We start from the raw sequence: 20707 nt of genomic DNA, 5'->3' as shown, positions 1-20707 counted from the left end.
TGTTGTATCTTTTGTTTCTGAACCTACTCCATACTTTTGTTACAACTATAATGAAGTATTAATCCTATTATTTTGTGGCAAATTCATCTGTTACTGTTATTCTGTTTACCCGTACTTAAAACGATCGAAAGACTTCGTTTGCATTCATTTCCTAGTTTCATACTTGTATTCGATAATTTAGACGATCGGATAAAAACGTTAATTTAAAACTACCGAGATACTAGTCTTATTTCAATCAATATTAATGTGCAATCAAAAACTGTAGTCAAAATAAAATTGTAGTTTATTTGGATCAAACTACTAGTAATTGAAGTTCATAAATTGAGATTTTGTCATTTAAAGTCCTGTACATTGTATGTATTACAAAGACTCGATATACGTCATTGATTTTATGTAAAGAAGTAGATATATTACATAACCTTACCAAGTGATCATGAACTTTAAAAGTTATTGTCAACTTAAACTGATATTGTTTGTGTAGTGTAAATTTCCGAATTGGACAATAACTGAAGTTTCAAAACAGAAAATAGCAGAAATATAAGGTAAAACGTTTTCCTATTTGTCATTTTGTTATGCAATTCAAGAAAATGACTACAAACCTAGCTATCAAGGTGTTTTATCTATTTCCAAGCAAATCGAAAGCGGAAGCATAAACAAGCAAAATTTCGCCCCTAGCATTGATTTTATTATCAATGAGATAAAAGGTTTGATATAAGGTGTAACATAACACTACAGGGAGATAACGTTTTAATCAAGTTCTATTGTTAAGGAAATATTTAACTTCGCAATGAACAAAAGTGAGGTTAGTCAAACTGCTATATGTCCGATGAAAAATTTCTGATTAAATGTGTTGTTCAAGTTTATTTAGATTTTTATAACTTTGTCAAAGAATAGTAAATATTTTGACAAAATTTAATGAAAAATAAACCATCCAGATTTATTTTAGTGAAGGTGTTTGGTATAACTTTAATAACAATTTACACTTTTAAATCTTGTACTAAATTATTACGCTTTGGCACATAAAGGAGCGGATAATATCTTTTTATATTAGATTTTGAAACATAAATGCAGTAATATAAACACACTGCATAGTATCCACGAAAATTCGCTGATCAAATATTGCCACGAATTGAAAAGTTATCTCCGTTGTTCCAGATCGGTAATGATACTCCCTTAAGGTCCTCTACCAGTATTGGAAGAGAAATTTGTATGAAAAACATAAGACGCTAATATTTAATATCATCATCTCTCAATTGGCATAACTTATTTTTCAGAGTGGTTGTAAGAAAAGTCTAATAAAATGATATTGAAGATAAACTGAAATAGTATTCACCATATAATTGTATCATGTTGACGTAGTATAAATGATGAGTCATAAGGTGTCCCAAAGTGGTATATTTCTTTTAAGACAGCACGACACTTGTAGCTTAGGTAATTTGAAAAGCACTGTGATTACTTAATGCGATTTTTATATTGATTTTTATAGATTGAAGTAGACACTTTTATATGAGCTCTTTAAATAGCTTATTGTAAATAGAAAAAAGGACAATAATTAAAAGTTTTATCACCGTATTAGTTGACGGTGTGATTAGATAAAACGATTAAACATTTGATGCCACTAAAATATCTGTCACTTTCAATTTTTTATTCCCAGTTTGCAACATAAAACTAAAGGAAGTTATCAAATTAAAACAAACAAGACAAACAAGAGAAGTGTTTTAGGCTATGGAATGGTTACTGAAACGGCTAACCTGAATACCGTTATTATCTTACAGCGACAAAGTTTAAAGTTCATAGTTAAGAAATCAACAAATTCATCTATGTATGTGTTGAATAGATATCATTTGTGTCTAATTTATTACTACAATAATTAATTATATTGCAAACATGCAATACTTTACAACAACTGGAGGTAACTGCTTGAAAAAATCACGAAAACATTTGTTTTTCTCTTTTTCTCTTTTTTAATTTATCTTATGCATCATTTTTCATTTTTATAACTTACCTGTGACTTGTTGGTGCATGTTTAATTGATAATTACTGTTACCTATCTTTTAAAATCCTTATCAACGATTTGTATGAAGGACGTCACAAACATATACTTCTTCTATTGATATCTAGTTGAAAGGCCGATATTAGAAAACTGCAATTAAAAAAAGAGAACGTGTCTTGTTATTCCTTTACCGCATAAACCAGCCGTTAAATCTCAACCTCTTATCTTGGTAGTAGTAATACATGTAATAAGCTAATTTCGGTAGACTCGACAGATCAAGCTACAGTGGTTTTTGTGTCATTTTTATTAACAATCCGTTTCAATTGAAAAGTTTCAACAATAAAAGATATTTATCGTTTGTGTCTGAATGTTTTTACACCAGGATATTTGAACGTATGTAGGTAAAATTTTCATATTTTATAACAGTAACAAAATGCTGTGATGGGCAAAAAACGGAAATCAGGATCCGAAGGAGTTTCTGCTACAAAGAGGAAGAGATCTGATGTCTCATTAAGTGAATCTGTGAAGGAAGAAGAATCACAGTCTTCAACATCCGCCAGTCTTCCTGTTGGAGAAGTATATAGAACATGGACAGCAGAAGATGTAGCCATGAAATTAATAGAACATTCTTTATATAATGCAGCCAAAGTATTCAGAGGTAAACTTCAATCAATGTCCAGTAATATCGGAATAAATTTAAAACTCGAAAAAATATCTTCTAGATGAACAACCGAAAGTACGAGATAGATTGTTATGCTAGCAAGTTCATCAGAGGCATTAGTCTATAATCCAAAAATAAACTGTATACATTGTGGGTAATAAATTCCTCTGGTCTTAGGTATTATAAAATTAAAGTACTATATAAAGGTATAATGTCTTAGACATTTTCAACTAATGCAGTTATCATACAATACTACATGTCAGAATCCTTTAAGACATCATTGTATAAAGTAACCATAAAGGACAATATATACAGTACATATTCCAATAACATGAATACGGAATCATTATTTTATTAAGGATAGTGTATGACAGTCCCAAAACCCACCCCACCTCAAATCATCGCTGTATAAAAGTATCATACTATATTGCATAACAGATTCTTATGAGGGATCATTGTATTCGGGAATCATATCCGACAGATTTTCCTTAACTATCATTGTATAAAGGCTCATAATCTCTGACTGATTCCACAAAGACATCATTGTATAAAGGCGTCATTTCTGAATGATTCCCCAAAGGCTTCAATATATAAAGGCATCGTGTCTTTATGATTCCTTTAAGGCAGCGTTTTAAACATTTATTATATAATATAAGATATATGACAGATTCCTATCAGGCACCATTGTATTAAAGACAAGTGCATGATAGATTCATCCAAGGCATCGCTGTATAAAGGTATCATACTATATCAAATAAGATTCCTATAAGGGATCATTGTAGTCAGGAATAATGTATATATGCATTAATCTCGTAAAAAATATATTGTTGATTTTTTTTGTAGAGGAAGGTATATCTGGAAAAGTGTTACCGATGTTAAATGTGCAACGACTTGAAAAAATGGGCATTATGTGAGTTTATAATATTCTCCTAATACTTAATTTTAAGTGTTATCGAGATAAAAAGTAAAATTACAAAAATACTGAACTCCGAGGAAAAATCAATCGGTACGACAGTCTCATCAAAATCCGTAATATTTACAACGATGCGTGAACAAAACAGACATAATAAATAACAAAGTCAAAATATGGGTATAGCAGTCATCACTTTGTTACAATCTTAAAACAAACAATTTTACAAAAAAGCATCAAATTACAAACACTGATGAAAATAAAGAACTGATAAAAGGGTCGTTTTTATTTAACTGTGTTTAATACCATGGCTTTCTTTATTCTGTTTAAAGAATACTGGTATATCGCTTTTCACATTTGCTTTAAATATATAATTTCAAATGATTTAAACCGATTGCGTGGTATGTTATATGACAGCTTAAGATATCACACCATAGATAAAAAAGAACGAACAAATGAAAAAGCATAGAAGGTTTTCCGACTGAATTAAAAACCATAGTTATCTAGAATTATTAAATCAAGTATATACAAAAAAATGTTTCAAATACTTCTAGTTTCTGCAAGTTGACAACGAGACAAATCAACTTCAATTGAGACTTAAAATAGAAGAAAAATAGACTTTATAGCTTACAACGATGTGTTGAATCTTGGAGAAGAAAATTATAAATCGTATTTTATCTTTACCGATATCAATTGTAATACCTGAGATGTGCATATCATAAGTTAATGTCTCATTTTGCCTAAATATTTTCTCCTTGATCATTAATAACAAAAACATAATATTAACGTCGAAGAGCGGAAAAACACATAGAATCAAAGATTAATTAAAAGTAATCAGAGCTTTGGATGATGGTGAGTTATTTTTTGGGAAAAAAAATTTCAAAATGTTATAAATAAAGGAAACAGAAGTAAACCGCTGTTCACAATACATCAATCGGTAGAGAAAACATTCGGGTTACAAACTTACACCGAGGGAAACACTTCGACTATTAGAGGAAAACAAAGCAACAACAGGAACACTGAAGTGCAACAAAAGCAAAGGCCAGTCCAAACAATTATTATGATAAAGACGGTATTTAAAGGCTGTTTTGTTATTATGTGTACTACAAACGATAAGATATAACACATAATCAAACCGAAACTACAACAGAAACAACAAAAATAAATGAATGTTAGATGTACATAATACAGAGATGCGTCGTATAGCAGTGTCAACTCACACCAAATAATTATCATGACAATGTTTGTATTGAAAGGCTATTTTTTCAAGCTTATTTCAAACAAACAAATAAAGAGCCGTAATTTCTCATCAGTATTGGTGTACTTTACAAGCTAATGACTGCTATAACAATTTAAGCGAAATGCATGAAGTAAGTATAAAGTTATTACTAAAAGAAATCAAAAATCAATATGTTACAGCATGTTTTGATAGACTGATAAGATTCAATTACGCTAATATTCTTCTTCACTATATCACTTAAATAAATAGTCATTATTCCTACATAAAACTTTTAGTATTATTGTAGCAAAATGGGGGAGAGATTAGAAATTATGAAAGTCATTATGGAAATCACAGGAATTAAAGATTTAGATAATCCAACCATAGATACTAAGATAGATGTAGAAGAACATAAGAAAAAGGTAAGATAGGACAATCCTTGTGAATTACAAAAAATATAGAAATGACAGAAGTGGACAAACATAGAGCAATCATCGTTTTTTATAGCAAAAACCGACATTTTAATTCCACGTATCGAAACATTAGCCTGATTTAAAATTTTAAACTTATGGTTATTATATTCATCACATAAAAACAAAGATAAATTAAAAAAATTACTATTAAAATTAAGTACTAGTATATCATCGCTCGGTTTTTTACAAATATTCTAGCATTAATTTCAAAATATGTAAATCAATTTTTCAGATATTTAATGATCCCGTCAATGGACATACAGAAGTTCATCCACTTTGTATCAAAATAATAGATACTCCACAATTTCAGAGACTGAGGGATTTAAAACAATCCGGGACATGCTATTTTGTTTATCCTGGGGCAACTAACAATAGATTTGAACATTGTATTGGGTAAGCAACTAAGTCAAATCAGCCGTTAAGATTAACCGTATGTAATAGTAAGACTGCAGCTCATATGTTATTTGCTAAATTATACTAATTTTCCTTCACAAGAACATGTGTCTGTTTTGATACGTGTAAGCCATCATATGGACATCAAACAATTACATTTCTGCTCTAGTTTGTCCCATTTCGTCTTTCAAAGCCGTGATACAAAAACAACGTAGCCTTTTCAAATGCCGATATGCGCAAAATAAAGGACCATAAATAATCCTCTGTTCGTGATAATTTTTTTCAGAGTATGTTATCTTGCTGGACAGCTAGCTCGTATGTTACAGAAGAGACAACCAGAACTGAATATAACAAATAAAGATATTTTGTGTGTAGAAATAGCGGGCCTGTGTCATGATTTAGGTAAGACATATCTGTTGCTGTATAGTTACTGTCTGTTTTGAAGAAGTGATCGGCCGATTGTTCTGATCCTAAGATAGTATGCTAATAATAAGATATTTAAGAAGGATTCAAATCTAAATTCTTGACTCAACATTCATCGGTGGCCATCACTAAATATATCTGTAATTGGTTCTCTGTTTTATTCCTATAAAAATTACAAAGGAGAATAATAGGCTATAATATCCTATAATGAAGAATTTTAGCTAAACCCAAATGAACAAAAATGAGGGAAAATATTAAAAATACAATAACGGACAACAGTTTTCAACCAACCTTTTTTTCCTAAAATGTCCTGTTCCAAGTCAGGAAAATGACCATTGTTATATTATAGTTCGTTTCTCTAGTATTTCTGTTGTGTCGTAGTTCTCCTCTTATATTTGATGTGTTTCCCTCAGTTTTAGTTTGTAACCCGGATTTGTTTTTTTTCTCAATTGATTTATGAATTTCGAACAGAGGTATACTACTGTTGCCTTTATTTATAAAACGCTCATTTTGTTTTGGTTTAATTTCATATATCATAGAGGGTATTCATGCTATTGGCTTTTGTAACAATTTCATTACAGAATTATTTTATATCTGTTGTTTGGGTGCGTCATGTTTTCAGCGAATCAACAATTTATCTAAATGTTTAAACACCTTTGCATTTATAATTGTAGGTCATGGACCATTTTCACATCTATTCGATTCTAAATTCATACCAGTAGTAAGACCCACTTCAAAATGGAAGGTATTAATTAAGTATATATGCTTCCTATGAGAAAAACAAATCGCATTGTTAGCTAACCTGATTATTAGGTTCTATAAATTATTAGTGTCCGACGTCGTCGTCGTCAACGTTCTCAAAATAAGTGTGATTGATCCTATAGTATCTACTTCAAAGTTTGTGTCAGTCAACTTATGTGGCCACGATGGCTCAAATGGAACATTTAGGTTAAAATGCACCTATTGTCTTATATCTTGTAAAGCATTGTAGATAAATGAAATTTGACAGAAAATGCCCAGTAAGTACATTCGCCGTATTGCACCAAAATATCAAACCATTCCTTAGGGGTTATTACCTATAAATGATGTTTTTTTTTTTGGTAATAGATAAACATGCTCATGTTCTTAAACGATTATTTCAAAGACTGTTATTTGAGAGGTAGCAATAACAGGCATACATTATCATACACTTATGATTTACAAAAATGATAATAGAATCACTCCTCAAGGACTAAATGTCCGTGAAAGACGATGTTTGACTATTTTATTTAGTGGTTAACTTTTTATTTCGAAACATGATAGATACGTAAAAATGTTAACAGCAACATTAATTAGAATTACAAATTCTTCAAAAAAATGCCAATCGAAATTATTGTATAACTTTAAGGAGTTCAAGCCTTATACGATTATGTTTCTATTAATTTTCGTTTACGTAGTAATCCTATTCAAAGATCTTTTCCTTTGAAACTACTTAACCAATGTCAACAACACTAGAACAATCATTAGGGTGCCGAAGATAGAGATTTTGTTTTATGTCTGTCATCAGATATGCCACCATGACAAAATATGGAACGAAGGGATTACATGCAATAATTGTCCGTCTTATAACTTGAAAACGATAATAAATAACTTGTTATATCAATATCTACCTAGCATATATTTTACTTAAAAGTCTGCTTGCATTGTATCAATTTAATTTATGGTTAAATTACTATTGAGGTCCTGGGAATATTTTGTACTTTTCTTTGTAAAGCAATCTAAAATCGACCTTTGTCTACAAGCTCTCAAAATCAATTATACTGCTAGACCATGGTGTATAATATATTATTAACAAATAAGACACAAAAAGTAATTTATGAATGAATGGAACTTAATCTTTTTGGAATATGAAATCATTGATAACAAAAATCAAATTGAATGTATTCTGAAAACGGAGTGAAAAGAAAAATCACAAAATTACTGAACTCCGAGGAAAATTCAAAAAGGAAAGTCTCTATTCAAATGGCAAAATCTCAAGCTCAACCACATCAAACTGTCATCTTCACAACTTGGTACAGACATTTTCTTATCGTGGATTAAATCTGGTTTTATAGTAGCAAAAACTTGTACGACAGTCTCATCAAATTCCATTATATTGTCAATGATCTGTGCATAAAACAAACAGGTAAAAAATTACAAAAATAGGGGTACAGCAGTCAATATTGTGTTTTAATCTTAATCACTATAAAAACAAATGAGGCATAGGAGTGTCGACAGGATAAAAACCTCGCAATATACCTGCATATACATATAGTAAAAACTGTCACGATAGAGAATCACAATCAATCGGTTAATTTTAAGATAAGACAAATATTATGGTGTCCTAAAATGAACAAACTGATCTATAAACATAGTCGATGACTAAATTTGAAAAGAGGAGATACATTACAAAAAAATGTTTGTTTTTCTAAGTTTCATATTGTTTCTTTATTTCATATTTTTTTTCAGGCATTATTTAATGCAGATATATTACTCATTTGATGAAAAAAATTAAAAAAATTATATTTTATGATAGATTTTTAATTTCAGCATGAAGATGCATCCGTAATGATGTTTGATTATTTGATCAAGAAACATAATCTTATGGGAGAATTTAAGAAGTATGACGTGATAGATCAAGATATCACATTCATCAAAGAACAGATTGAAGGCCCTAAACAAAATGGTGAACAAACTGCAGGTCGTAAGAAAGAAGAAAAACATATTGCAAGACTTAGAGAAAATAGTGTAAGAATATTTGGATTCAATACCTTATTTCCTATCAGTAATGTTTATCTTACAGAGATATTGTTTGATACAATGTATAGTATGGAATCATAGAAAACTCCATAACAAAAAAAAAAAGTGTACGCATGGAAAAATAAAAAAGCAGAAAATAAAGCTTACCTATTACTCTGTAAAAAGTCGAAACAATGGACTGGGTGGCATATTTGTAGCCTATATATTTCTCCAATTCTTAGCGGATAAGTTTATGCTCACATTTCAATTGTACCTGTGAAAATCAGGTACTTTTAAATTAAAACACGTACTTCTGTATCGTTTTAAACGGTTATTTTGCGATTGTTTTAACAGGTTTGGCCATACCATGGTAGAGATGAAAGTAAAGGCTTTTTGTATGAGGTAAGTTTTGTAATACTGTCCTTATCTATATTTAAGAATGTAGACATATATTGATTCGCTATGCTTCTCTTGTCAAATTAACAAAAGAACACTGATAACAAATGATAAGATCAACAACCAACATCTTCAATCAACGACAGACAGCACAGCCAATGGCTCAACTGTTTGTTGCAAATACAAGTCTCGAAACGAAGTATTATTTGTGTGAATATGATTCTCAAAATAAATAGATTTGAATTTTTCTGATGATTCGAAACGTTTTAATTGCAGGTTTGTATAATCGCTTACTAATTTTGTTATTTATATTTTGTGTTTCATTTTTGCTTCTAGCACTCGTCTTATGTAAATCTACAATGCCTTAATAAAATGAGTATAGCGTACAATTAGAATTTTTTTTTAAAGTCATTGTCTTTAAAAGTGGCAAAGAGTTTATAGATGTTTATTAGATAGAGGAGCTTTGAAATAAGCGCAATGATATACTATTTTCCTAGTAACTGTTTATATTTTGATTCCATTATTGATGAGCAGTTTATTGGTATTCTCGATTTTAAAACTTCAAACAACATGAAAATAGATCGAAAGATATGTTTTATTTCAATTCTTGTAACTTATTTGTAAAGATTGTTCAATTAAATTTTGGCAAATGATATGTTAATTTTATATAACTTATATGTTCATTTTTACCTTTTATGTCTGTTTGTTTTGTTCACACATAGTTCACACATATAATAGAATTTGATGCGAGTGTCATGCAAGAGAGCGGTTTAGCAAGCTAGAAAACCAGGTTTTATCCACCATTTTCTGCATTACATGTAGAAAATGCATGTACCAAGTCAGGAATATGACAGTTGTCATCCATTAGTTTGATTTGTGTGGGCTTTTTTTGCCATTTGATTGCGGACTTTACATTTTGAATTTTCCTGGGAGTTCAGAGTTTTTGTGATTTTACTTTTTTCGTTATGCTGCTGTGCACGGTAAGACATTAGAGTTTAAATACTTCTCTTCGCAAACCCGCTATATCCAGTGGGAGAAGGTATTAAATCTTGTTTTTGAAAAAAAATGTTTTATAATCTTTCAAATGTGGGAAATGTATGTTTTAATTAACGTCTGTTGGGAAGCACTGACTTTAGGTCAGTGACACTCGGAAATTATTCGTTTGCCGCAACGGTATCGACTAAATACTAAGTATTTAAAAATAGTACCGAACTATTCGGTGTGATCGAGTCACTATATTAAGTCAATGTTCATTTTTTAGGCTCAAAGCCAAAATGTATTGGTATTGCTCGTTGGGTTGTTACAAGATTTGATTTTGAAAATTTTTTTATTCCTTGAAAGAAATGAAATAAAAATGAATAAATACCTGCAATAAATAAATACAATACGGTTTAAGTATAAACTGTCTTATGTGTTCACAAAGTAACCAGTTATGAAAACTATAGTCATGTATAATATATATAATAGTATGATTTGTTTTCATGGTCATGCTATTATCAATTAAAACATACTTTAAATGATAACAATTTGTTTTCGGACTAAGGTACTGATTATAACTTCTTTTCAACATGGCAATAGTCCTGTTTTGTAGATAGTAGCCAACAAACGGAATGGTATTGATGTTGATAAATGGGATTACTTTGCAAGGGACTGTTATGGTTTGGGAATAAAAAATACTTTTGACCACAACAGATTCATGAAGTTTGCAAGAGTTTTGGAAGTGGAAGGTGAATACCAGATCTGTTCCAGAGATAAGGTATTTGAAATATTTAATATATCTAGCAGTTGATAGAACTATCATCTACAACATATATGACTGGTAAACGTTAACAGGCATGTTGTCGAAACGTTGAACTTGAAATAATTATAAAGCTTTACTTGTGTGATAAACAATATCAAATTAATTCATTTAAAAAAATTGGTTTCGGTGGATATAAGTTTGTTAATATGAATATTGAAAGTTTTCTGAAGAAGGTGAAAAGAGTAAAACTGAATGACAACAATAATTTATAATTTATAATAGTTTACTTGAGGAGTGCAGTCTATTTTGGTTGAAGTTGTAGTAAGTTTTAAAGATACTTTTATGAAATGTGCAAAATAAATATAGTTAACAGTGTTTGTGTCCTTTTATACTATCAAAGGAGGTTGATTAAAGAATATTGATGACTTACTTTATGCGAAAGCAATCATACAATATGAAAATCACTTTGTCAATAGATTAGTTTCTATACAATACCAAGATGAAAATCACTCTGAGAATATAAACGTTGTGACTTTGGCACTATATCATGTATTTATTAGCCTCTTTTTTTAAAACTTGCTTCAAACTCAAATATCTAAATAATTACGATGTCAACAAATAATAAAACATGGCGTATGACATAAGACCACAACAGAATTGGTTTCATGATTGCGATTGGAATTTGAACATGTGGAGGAAAAAGGGGGTAGGGATTAAGTTTTGGCACAATCCCCCTTTTTTTCGTCTAACAAAAAAATAAGATGTCATCAAAATACGATTGCAAACTTATTAAAGAAGAATAATTTAATGCAGAAACTTCAACTTTGATGGAAAAATACCACTGAGAAACGATTTTGTACAACGACAAGATAAAACGGAAGAACAAAATTGGAAATATATATTGATGTATTTCTAGCGCTGTAGCCTACATGTATGTGTTAGCGGGGAAAATCATGATCATAACATGAGGTCTATTAAAACTAATAGAAATATTTGGAGAATAATTGCAACTTAATTGTGTTTGAAGAGCTTTATTGTAAGGGGATTCGTCGAATACAAAGTAAATACTAGAGATAAATTAACGCATAGGATTTCATTGTACGGAAGTCAACGAACGAATATTGTAAGTTAAAAAGTTTGACCGCATATTGTTAGTTTGTATTTGTTATGAACGTTTATTTTATGATTGTTATCAAAGTGAAATTGATACTTTAACGAATATATATGGTATTTTTGAAACATCTATAAATACTTTGAAATTCTTAGTACCCGGATAATTTAACATTTCATACATTCATTATTTTTCGTTTGATACCAATTTACGTGTTTATCGTGATTTTATTAGAACCACGAACTTATATGTCCCACAAAATGAAATAAAAACATCAGAAATACCAAAAGAAAAAGTACATCCAGGTATGTAAATTTCAGGAAGCAGAAACACTATACGGTATGTTTCAAATACGAGCAACATTACATAGGAGAGCCTATCAGCATAGAGTTTGTGATGCTATAGAAGCCATGTAAGTTAATTTGCTCAATATCTATATTTAGAAATATAGCTCGAAATGTTATAAAATTCTCAAGAAGCAAACCAATATTTACACGTATCAGACATCATTATTTTTACTTATATGCATATTGAGGTACAATAACAAGACACATTGATAGTGTTTCCTTTCTTAAAACACAAATAAATACACTTTCAAGAACAGACAATTATGTCTTGTCTGACACCACCTGTTGTGTTTTTTGTTGTTGTGTCAATAACAAAAGCAATACATTTGTAAATATTTCAAACAACATTACACAGTTGGCCCATCACTACCAGATTGTAAAATGTCAATTCCCTCCAATAAGTGAATAATTTCCTAAGCAGTATCTGTTAATTTAATTCGATCTGTGTTTGATCCACCAGTTGAATTATAAATTCAGTTTCCCTAATGTGCATGAAGGTTAAAATTTACAGATTAATGGATTCATGTAAATTTTGAAAATGATTACTATAGAAATATATAGCATAGAAGATAGAAGGAAATGTATAGTCTGTCTTCGGTGTTCGTAATAAGATGGTCTGCACCTGATATTCATGCTACCGTATAGATAATGCTTATATCGTATTTTATGTCATGAACTTACATTACCTGGCTAAAAATATTTTGTCTAGATTCGACATATTACCCTTAGATTTTACAGACAGTGTCGTGATTTTGGTATTAGCTTACTTGTTACTTCTTTAATTTCTGCTTGTTTCGAGAATATGGTAATGTTAACTAAAAAAGTGAAAAAGAAAACATATATTAGAGTGAATAATAGATATAGGAAGATGTGGTGTGAGTGCCAATGAGAAAACTTTCCATCTAAATAATAATTTATTAAAGTAAACCATTATAGGTAAATGTACGGCCTTCAACACGGAGCTTTGGCTCACACCGAACAACAAGCTATAAAGGGCCCCAAACTTACTAGTGTAAAACCATTCATACGGGAAAACCAACGGTCTAATCTATATAAAAACTAATGCATGTATGCGTGATTATCGAAAAACGTACCAGTGAAAGCTATACGCTTTATAAACAAAGTTTTCTGTTGGTATTTTATAAAAGGGTAACAGATGCATTTATTGCCGCTGACCATAAAGGTATAATTCCAGGCAAAGACGGGTATGTGATTTTCAACATTTTTTTATATCGTAAAACATATTAAATTAATACTTTTTAAATTGTATGCGTCTGAAGCGCTTTTTTTAACTAAATTTCATCACGAAATGAAGTACAAGTACACAAATAAGTTCAAAGCTATATGACAAAATGGGACCTACAAATTATAGTCTTATCTATCAAAAAGATTTTGCCTGAGGAAGTTGGAACCTTGCTTTCTCAAAAGAATCACCATTCATACACGGACAATGATAATCATATTTGCTAGTCTTGTCAGTACAAAACAATTGCCATCTGTACTGGTGTTACCTAGGATACTAGTAGTCAATCTATACAAATAAAAATAACATTTTCAAATTAAACTAATTTTATGCATTAAATTAAACTATTTTTTTATGCATTAAATTAAACTAAAGGAGAGGCGAAAGATATCAAAAGGAACAGTCAATCTCATAAATCGAAAATAAACTGACAACGCCATGGCTTCAAACGAAAAAGACAAACAATGGTACATTAGAAACAACTAGAAATCTAGAGACTGAGCAACACGAACCCCACCAAAAACTGGGGGTGATCTCAGGTGCTCCGGAAGGGTAGACCGATCCTGCACCACATGTTGCACCCGTCGTGTTGCTCATGTAACAATGTTATCGAAATATATAAAATACATGTATGTTAAAATTCGAATACCAAATAATCGAAAATCATGCATCAAAAATAAATTCAATCTATGCATCAAAATAAAATAGACCCTTAAAGATACATCAAAGTAGTCAGTATTGAGCTGTTCGAGTAGAATATATCAATTCTACAAGGAAAGTCAATCAATCTGATTAACATACATATCATAGTTGCTTACTAGGATCTGACAACACTACTTTTCGTTTTGTTATTTATTTCATCAGTAAAAAGTAAAATCACGAAAATACTGAGCTCTGTCGAAAATTCAATGCGGAAAGCCCCTAATTTAAAGGCAACATCAAATGATAAAACACATTCAAATGAACGGTCATGTTTATGAATTGGTACAGGCATTTTCAAATGTTGAAAATGTGGATTGAACCTGGTTTTATATTGCTAAATATCTCACTTGTATGACAGTCGCATAAAAGTTTCATTATAATCTAATAACTTATTCTTTCGACATTAAATTGTATATCAGGAATTTGAAGAAGTTGTCTGAGTGTATTGACGATCCTGAAGCATACACAAATCTTTCCGACAGCATTTTTCATGTGATACTTTTGTCTGTTGATAAAGACCTTGAAAAGTCACGAAAAATATTACAAAGAATCATGCATCGACAATTGTATGCTTGTGTTGGAGAAACTACCCCAACTGAAGGCGAAACATATGTGAGAAACAAATATTTATTAATTATCTTAAAAGCTGCAAGCTTCCTTTAAAATACATCATTTATTAGTTATATTATTAACTAGTTTTCATTTTTCTTCAAAATTGCATAACCGATGATGACTACATAGAATTATAATTGTTATGACACAAAGAATACACACATGATCAAATATGCATGTAATTCTATTTTGATGAAATAAGAGTGCAGCTGATTTTTCTCCTTTTACCTTATTCACTTGTAACAACTTTTGTTCTAAAATCAGTGCAATGCATATCTCAAATGTGTTTTAATGTAGTTGAAATACGTCTTGAATTATTACAAAACAAATATCAACCATTCACCACCTTTTGAGAGGAAACAAATATTGTTTAACATGTTTATTATCACTAATTTATATCTAAATTACAGTAATGTTATGGCAATTCTGGAGGGAAGAAAACAAATTTTATTAAAATATAGATTAATCTTTTATGTGGTTTAACTTATATATAGAAATGAGAAACACAAATATTTTTTTTCCAATAGATAGCTTTACTGAAAGTTATTGGTACTATTTATCTTTTTGTATAATTTGAAAATTATAAAATGTGGCCCAATAAGCCAATTGTAATATGCTTGCGGCATCACAATTAACAGCGTTCATGTGCAAGTTGAGTTTATAACCAAAGGCATTTAAATATGCTCTTATATGACATGCGTAATATGCTATGAACAAAATTTACTTATTCTTACAAATTTACATAAAAACTTTGCCTACATGTAGATGTTTAATAAACGTTGGAATAGAGACAAAAAATCTATAATGCGGCCATACAATATACACTTTTATAAAATAATGCAATTTTTAATCACGTATAATTCTAATGAATTTAGGTTTATTTGGAACTTTTATCTATTGTAAATGAATAATTTAAGTGAGTGTTGAAAAAAATATCGATTATGATTAAAATAACCTCAATTAATTTGTTTATGTAATTTCTGTTTGAAGGGGAAATCTTCACAAATCATGTCAGAAATAATGTCAAATATACCAACGGAGTCCAAAGGTAAACTACTGGATGATGACCTTTATGTTGATGTGAGTGGTTTGATATTCAATATTAAATATATCAATGAAAGCCATTACTGTGTCTTTAATCGTGAATTTCAGACATTACCATTTTAATTTTAGTTCATCTATAACAGTATTTTTGAATTGTCCATATACATTTATCGAATTCGATTGGGGATGTTTGCTATTGCTGTGGACATATGACATTAGTCAAAGAACATATAATTTGTTAGAACTCATTGTCGTTTTCCAAAATGAAATGATTTAAACATCTTTTTATAGTTATTGAGTTCTGCACAGCTATGTCATGTAAGATAAAAACATCATCAACAAATTTGTACTATGTCCATTATTAGGTCTTCGATGGTTTTTCTGGTCGTATCTGAATTTATTTGAAGACATATTGCCCTATCTGTTTTCCTTTGAACCAATTTTGATCCAACTGAAATTTAATTCAGTTACTGCCATTGTATTAAGATTGTAAACAATCTCTAAATTTATCTGGTAATCGATGAAGTTTTGTGGCAAATAAAATATCACTTAGTCATTTCGTGTGTCCAAAAAAACTTTTCAGTAATGTGATTATTTTGATATCATTTAATTGTTTAAACAATAGGACCTTGTGTAAATTTGAGATTAGTTGCTTTTTACACGTTTTTATTAAAAAATATGAAATATAAAAAAGAATTCACATGTTTCGGATACATGAATTCAAATTTTACTGTCTGTGGTAAACAACTAAAGAAGAATTTTAATACAAATGCACATATTATAACGTTAGACATCATTACGACACACATACGCCTTATCTTAATTTTGGACAAGTATAAGGACTTAAGTACCTTTGGAGGCTTTTGATAACCTGGCTTATGACAAATGCATGAGCTAGTACATGAAACTAGGTACGTTAGACATTTTTGTTGCTGTTATTGTTTAATACTTTGCGCCTTGCTTAAATCCGTTTAGACTTTTACCCTTCATTAATGATTTTTGCAATAACTACTAACATTAAGAGAAGATATTTTGATTGTTGAAAAGTATATTTCCCTGCAAACAGTCTCTTAATTTGAACAAGTACTCGATGAAGTTTTGTGGAAAATAAAAAAAATGATTTAGTTATTTTGTACGTCCGACACACTTTTCTGTATTTCCTTGCAGCAGGAAAGAACGGTTGGACCTAAACATTTTAAAGTCGGCATGCAAAATTATGCCTAGAAACATAAGAACATATAAATGACAGAATGATACCTCTGAAGAATAAGTTATGTAATCATTCTTAACAAAGGAATCTACGTATTTCTTCGATTTGTTTTAATTACGAAAAAAAATGAGTTCCTTAAATGTTATTTCATAAATCTGATGATGCTGTGTACTTTTCTTTTCCAGTTAGTTTACCTTGATTACGGTAGTAAATCTCAAAACCCCATGACCAATGTCAGATTTTATAATAAACGAGATGTGACAAAACCAGTTCGTATTGTCAAAAATCAGGTATGCACAAGCTCTTAAATAACATGAATAAGGTGAATACCATTTTAGTATTGTTGTTATATTCAAACACATACAATATTCAATAAAATTGAGAATGGAAATGGGGAATGTGCCAAAGAGACAACAACCCGACCATAGAAAAAAACAACAGCAGAAGGTCACCAACAGGTCTTCAATGTAGCGAGAAATTCCCGCACCCGGAGGCGTCCTTCAACTGGCCCCTAAACAAATATATACTAGTTCAGTGATAATGAACGCCATACTAATTTCCAAGTTGTACACACGAAACTAAAATTAAAATAATACAAGACTAACAAAGGTCAGAGGCTCCTGACTTGGGACAGGCGCAAAAATGCGGCGGGGTTAAACATGAGTGTGAGATCTCAACCCTCCCCTATACCTCTAGCCAATGTAGAAAAGTAAACGCATAACAATAAGCACATTAAAATTCAGTACAAGAGAAGTCCGAGTCTGATATCAGAAGATGTAACCAAAGAAAATAAACAAAATGACAATAATACATAAATAACAACAGACTACTAGCAGTTAACTGACGTGCCAGCTCCAGACTTCAATTAAACTGACTGAAAGATTAGGATTTCATCATATGAACATCAGGCACAATCCTTCCCGTTAGGGGTTTAGTATCATACCATCATAACATATATGAGAAGAACATAACCCGTGTCATGCCAACAACTGGTTTTTGAATAAATGTGTTTAGTTCCGATGCAAAGACCCTATAACATGTATAAGTGAATCAATATTAACGCCAAAATATGCAATCTTTAATGACCTGACAACAGTATCGTAACTATATCCCTTCTTAATAAGTCTATTCAAAGGTTTTGTTAGTTTTTGAGGTGAATACTGACACCTCTGTGCTTTATATAGAATATTTCCATAAAAAATTGGATGTGAAATACCTGAACGTATAAGAAGTCTGCATGTTGAGCTATATTTACGAATGATGTCCTTATACCGATGATAAAATTTAGTAAATGTTTTGACTAGTTTGTGATATCGAAAACCCTGGTGTAATAATTTTTCAGTAATACATAAATTTCTCTTGTTAAAATCTAAAACATTGTTACATACACGAGCGAATCGTACAAGTTGAGATATATAAACACCGTAAGATGGTGACAAGGGAACGTCACCATCTAAAAATGGATAATTAACGATAGGATACATGTATGAAAAATCATCTCTTTTATCATAAATTTTAGTATTCAGCTTTCCGTTAGTGATATAGATATCAAGATCGAGGAAAGGGCAGTGGTCATTGTTAGTATTAGCTTTATTTAAAGTAAGTTCAACAGGATAAATTTCTTTAATATACATACTGAAGTCGTCATTATTGAGAGCCAAAATATCATCCAAAAATCTAAAAGTATTATTAAATTTGTTTATCAGATGTTGTTTCGATGGGTCTTTGTTATTTTTGTCATAAATTGTAACTCATAGCAATACAAAAACATGTCCGCAATAACTGGTGCACAGTTAGTCCCCATTGGAATTCCGATTATCTGACGATATACGGAATCCCCAAAGCGAACAAAAATGTTATCTAGTAAAATAACACATTTTCAAAATATTTTAGGGCAAGCAGCTTCAAAAATCTTTTTTGTTAATATTTTGCTTGATGATTATAGAATTTCGAAAAAAGTTACTACTATTGTAAAGGTAATTATTCCAGCAGAGTTCTCAATTTATTACACATTAATATGAATAATGCAAATGAAGGGAACATCGAAAACAGATAGTTGATGTCAGACATCCCAACTAGGTGTATTATTTTAAAATGACACCATTTAAAAGTATTACCGGTTTTTATTCATATTGATTAAGTTTAAGTTATTTAAATAAACGATTCGCAATTAATGAGCAAATGTTTGATCAAAGTTATATAAACGATTTATTTGTTTTTATTTCCACTTGACATTATATTTTTGTAAAAAATAAGCTTATAAGTTTTTTTCAAATAAACCAAATATCTAAAACAAAAAAATAATATTTTATTATGGCTATACTTACAGTTTTAATAAAAATGTATGGCTATTTTATTGTTAAGGTCATACATTTTCCACTTCACAGGTATCACTGATGTTGCCTAATGTGTTTTCTGAGCAAATCGTTAGACTGTATTGCAAGAAGAGTGACAGAGAAAGTTTGAAAATAGCCAGCAAATGTTTTAAGAAATGGTGTGACGCTAATAACCTTTTCTTACAGTAAGTAAAGCTTAATAAAAGTCAAAACTAGTCAAATGTGATGCTTAGTTTTCAATAAAAAATGTTTGTTTTCTTCTAATTCCAATTTCCCTCTAATACTATCTGTCTCTTTTATAGTGGATAGATGATCGTTACTTCCCTTCCTCATGAATATAAACTTAAGGTGATAATTTAAATGAGAAAATACTGCGAGGAAAATTCAAAACGGAAAGTCCCTACTTAAATACCAATGCAATATAGAAAGCTCAAACACATCAACAAATTGATAGCAACTGTCATATTCCTGACTGTGTACATGCATTATCTCATGTAAAAAAAAATGGTTGATTAAATCAGCTGGTTTAATAGCTAGTAAATATTCAACTTGTATGACAGTCGCAAATATTTTATTATATCAATAATGATGTGTGAACAAAACAAACAGACATAGCTGAGAGAGTTTCATACTTAATTGCATCGCAAATACATCGTATAGCTAATATATTCTAGATACAAAATTTCATAAAAAGTTTATATTTGATGTTTTGCAGGATGAAAGTCCAAGAAGAAAAACTGGTTAAGAATGAATGACTATTAAAACTGACAAATGTGAACAGAGTTGACAAAATCATGATTCATTTTTGATTTTCCCTCTCAGTTCAATTTCAAGTATCTTGCATCAGAAATGTATCAAAAAATATCCAAAATGTTTCTTAAACATGGTACATAATAGTAAATCTGTTTTATTTCTATTGTACTTACCTACACAGTATTATGGCTTTGTGTTATTTGAAATCCTTATACAATTACAGTCTTTGTATGAGGTCGTTACAGGATATATTGACCTAAAAGAAGTATATTGATTAAAGAAGAAGTCCGAGGTCGATATAGTTCTATGGGTTGATATATCCTGTATTGACATCATACACAGGCTGTAATTGTTATATTACACTACTGCAGACCAAACCATTA

General features: G+C 30.2%; 1 protein-coding gene across 2 annotated transcripts; it reads left to right on the top strand.

Moving 5' to 3' along the window:
- The first annotated feature begins 417 nt into the window (after window positions 1–417).
- On the top strand, window positions 418–20465 carry LOC143080067 (deoxynucleoside triphosphate triphosphohydrolase SAMHD1-like). 2 transcript variants are annotated; one of them, XM_076255726.1, is made up of 18 exons: window positions 418–542; window positions 1275–1431; window positions 2420–2651; window positions 3498–3564; window positions 5091–5205; window positions 5489–5649; window positions 5936–6051; window positions 6747–6817; window positions 8641–8838; window positions 9184–9231; window positions 10817–10981; window positions 12398–12489; window positions 13573–13629; window positions 14789–14981; window positions 15972–16061; window positions 17421–17525; window positions 19623–19756; window positions 20287–20465. In XM_076255726.1, exons 3-18 carry the CDS (start codon window positions 2435–2437, stop codon window positions 20324–20326), a joined length of 1869 nt encoding a protein of 622 aa, XP_076111841.1. In that variant the 5' UTR covers window positions 418–542; window positions 1275–1431; window positions 2420–2434; the 3' UTR covers window positions 20327–20465. The 2 variants fall into 2 exon arrangements, with proteins under 2 accessions (XP_076111841.1, XP_076111842.1); XM_076255727.1 differs by lacking the exon at window positions 1275–1431 and having other exon boundaries at window positions 429–542.
- Window positions 20466–20707: the final 242 nt, after the last annotated feature.

The sequence above is a fragment of the Mytilus galloprovincialis genome, chromosome 6 (assembly GCF_965363235.1).
Source record: "Mytilus galloprovincialis chromosome 6, xbMytGall1.hap1.1, whole genome shotgun sequence".
In the NCBI taxonomy this organism is placed as follows: domain Eukaryota; kingdom Metazoa; phylum Mollusca; class Bivalvia; order Mytilida; family Mytilidae; genus Mytilus; species Mytilus galloprovincialis.
Note: the sequence above shows the minus strand (reverse complement) of the source record. Positions and strands in the feature narration are given on the sequence as shown.

Coding starts and splice junctions, on each gene's coding strand:
- LOC143080067 (XM_076255726.1), top strand. CDS start 2,435: ATGGGCAAAAAACGGAAATCAGGATCCGAAGGAGTTTCTGCTACAAAG. Junction 9,232..10,816: donor GTAAAGGCTTTTTGTATGAG/GTAAGTTTTGTA, acceptor CCTGTTTTGTAG/ATAGTAGCCAACAAACGGAA. Junction 14,982..15,971: donor CAACTGAAGGCGAAACATAT/GTGAGAAACAAA, acceptor TTCTGTTTGAAG/GGGAAATCTTCACAAATCAT.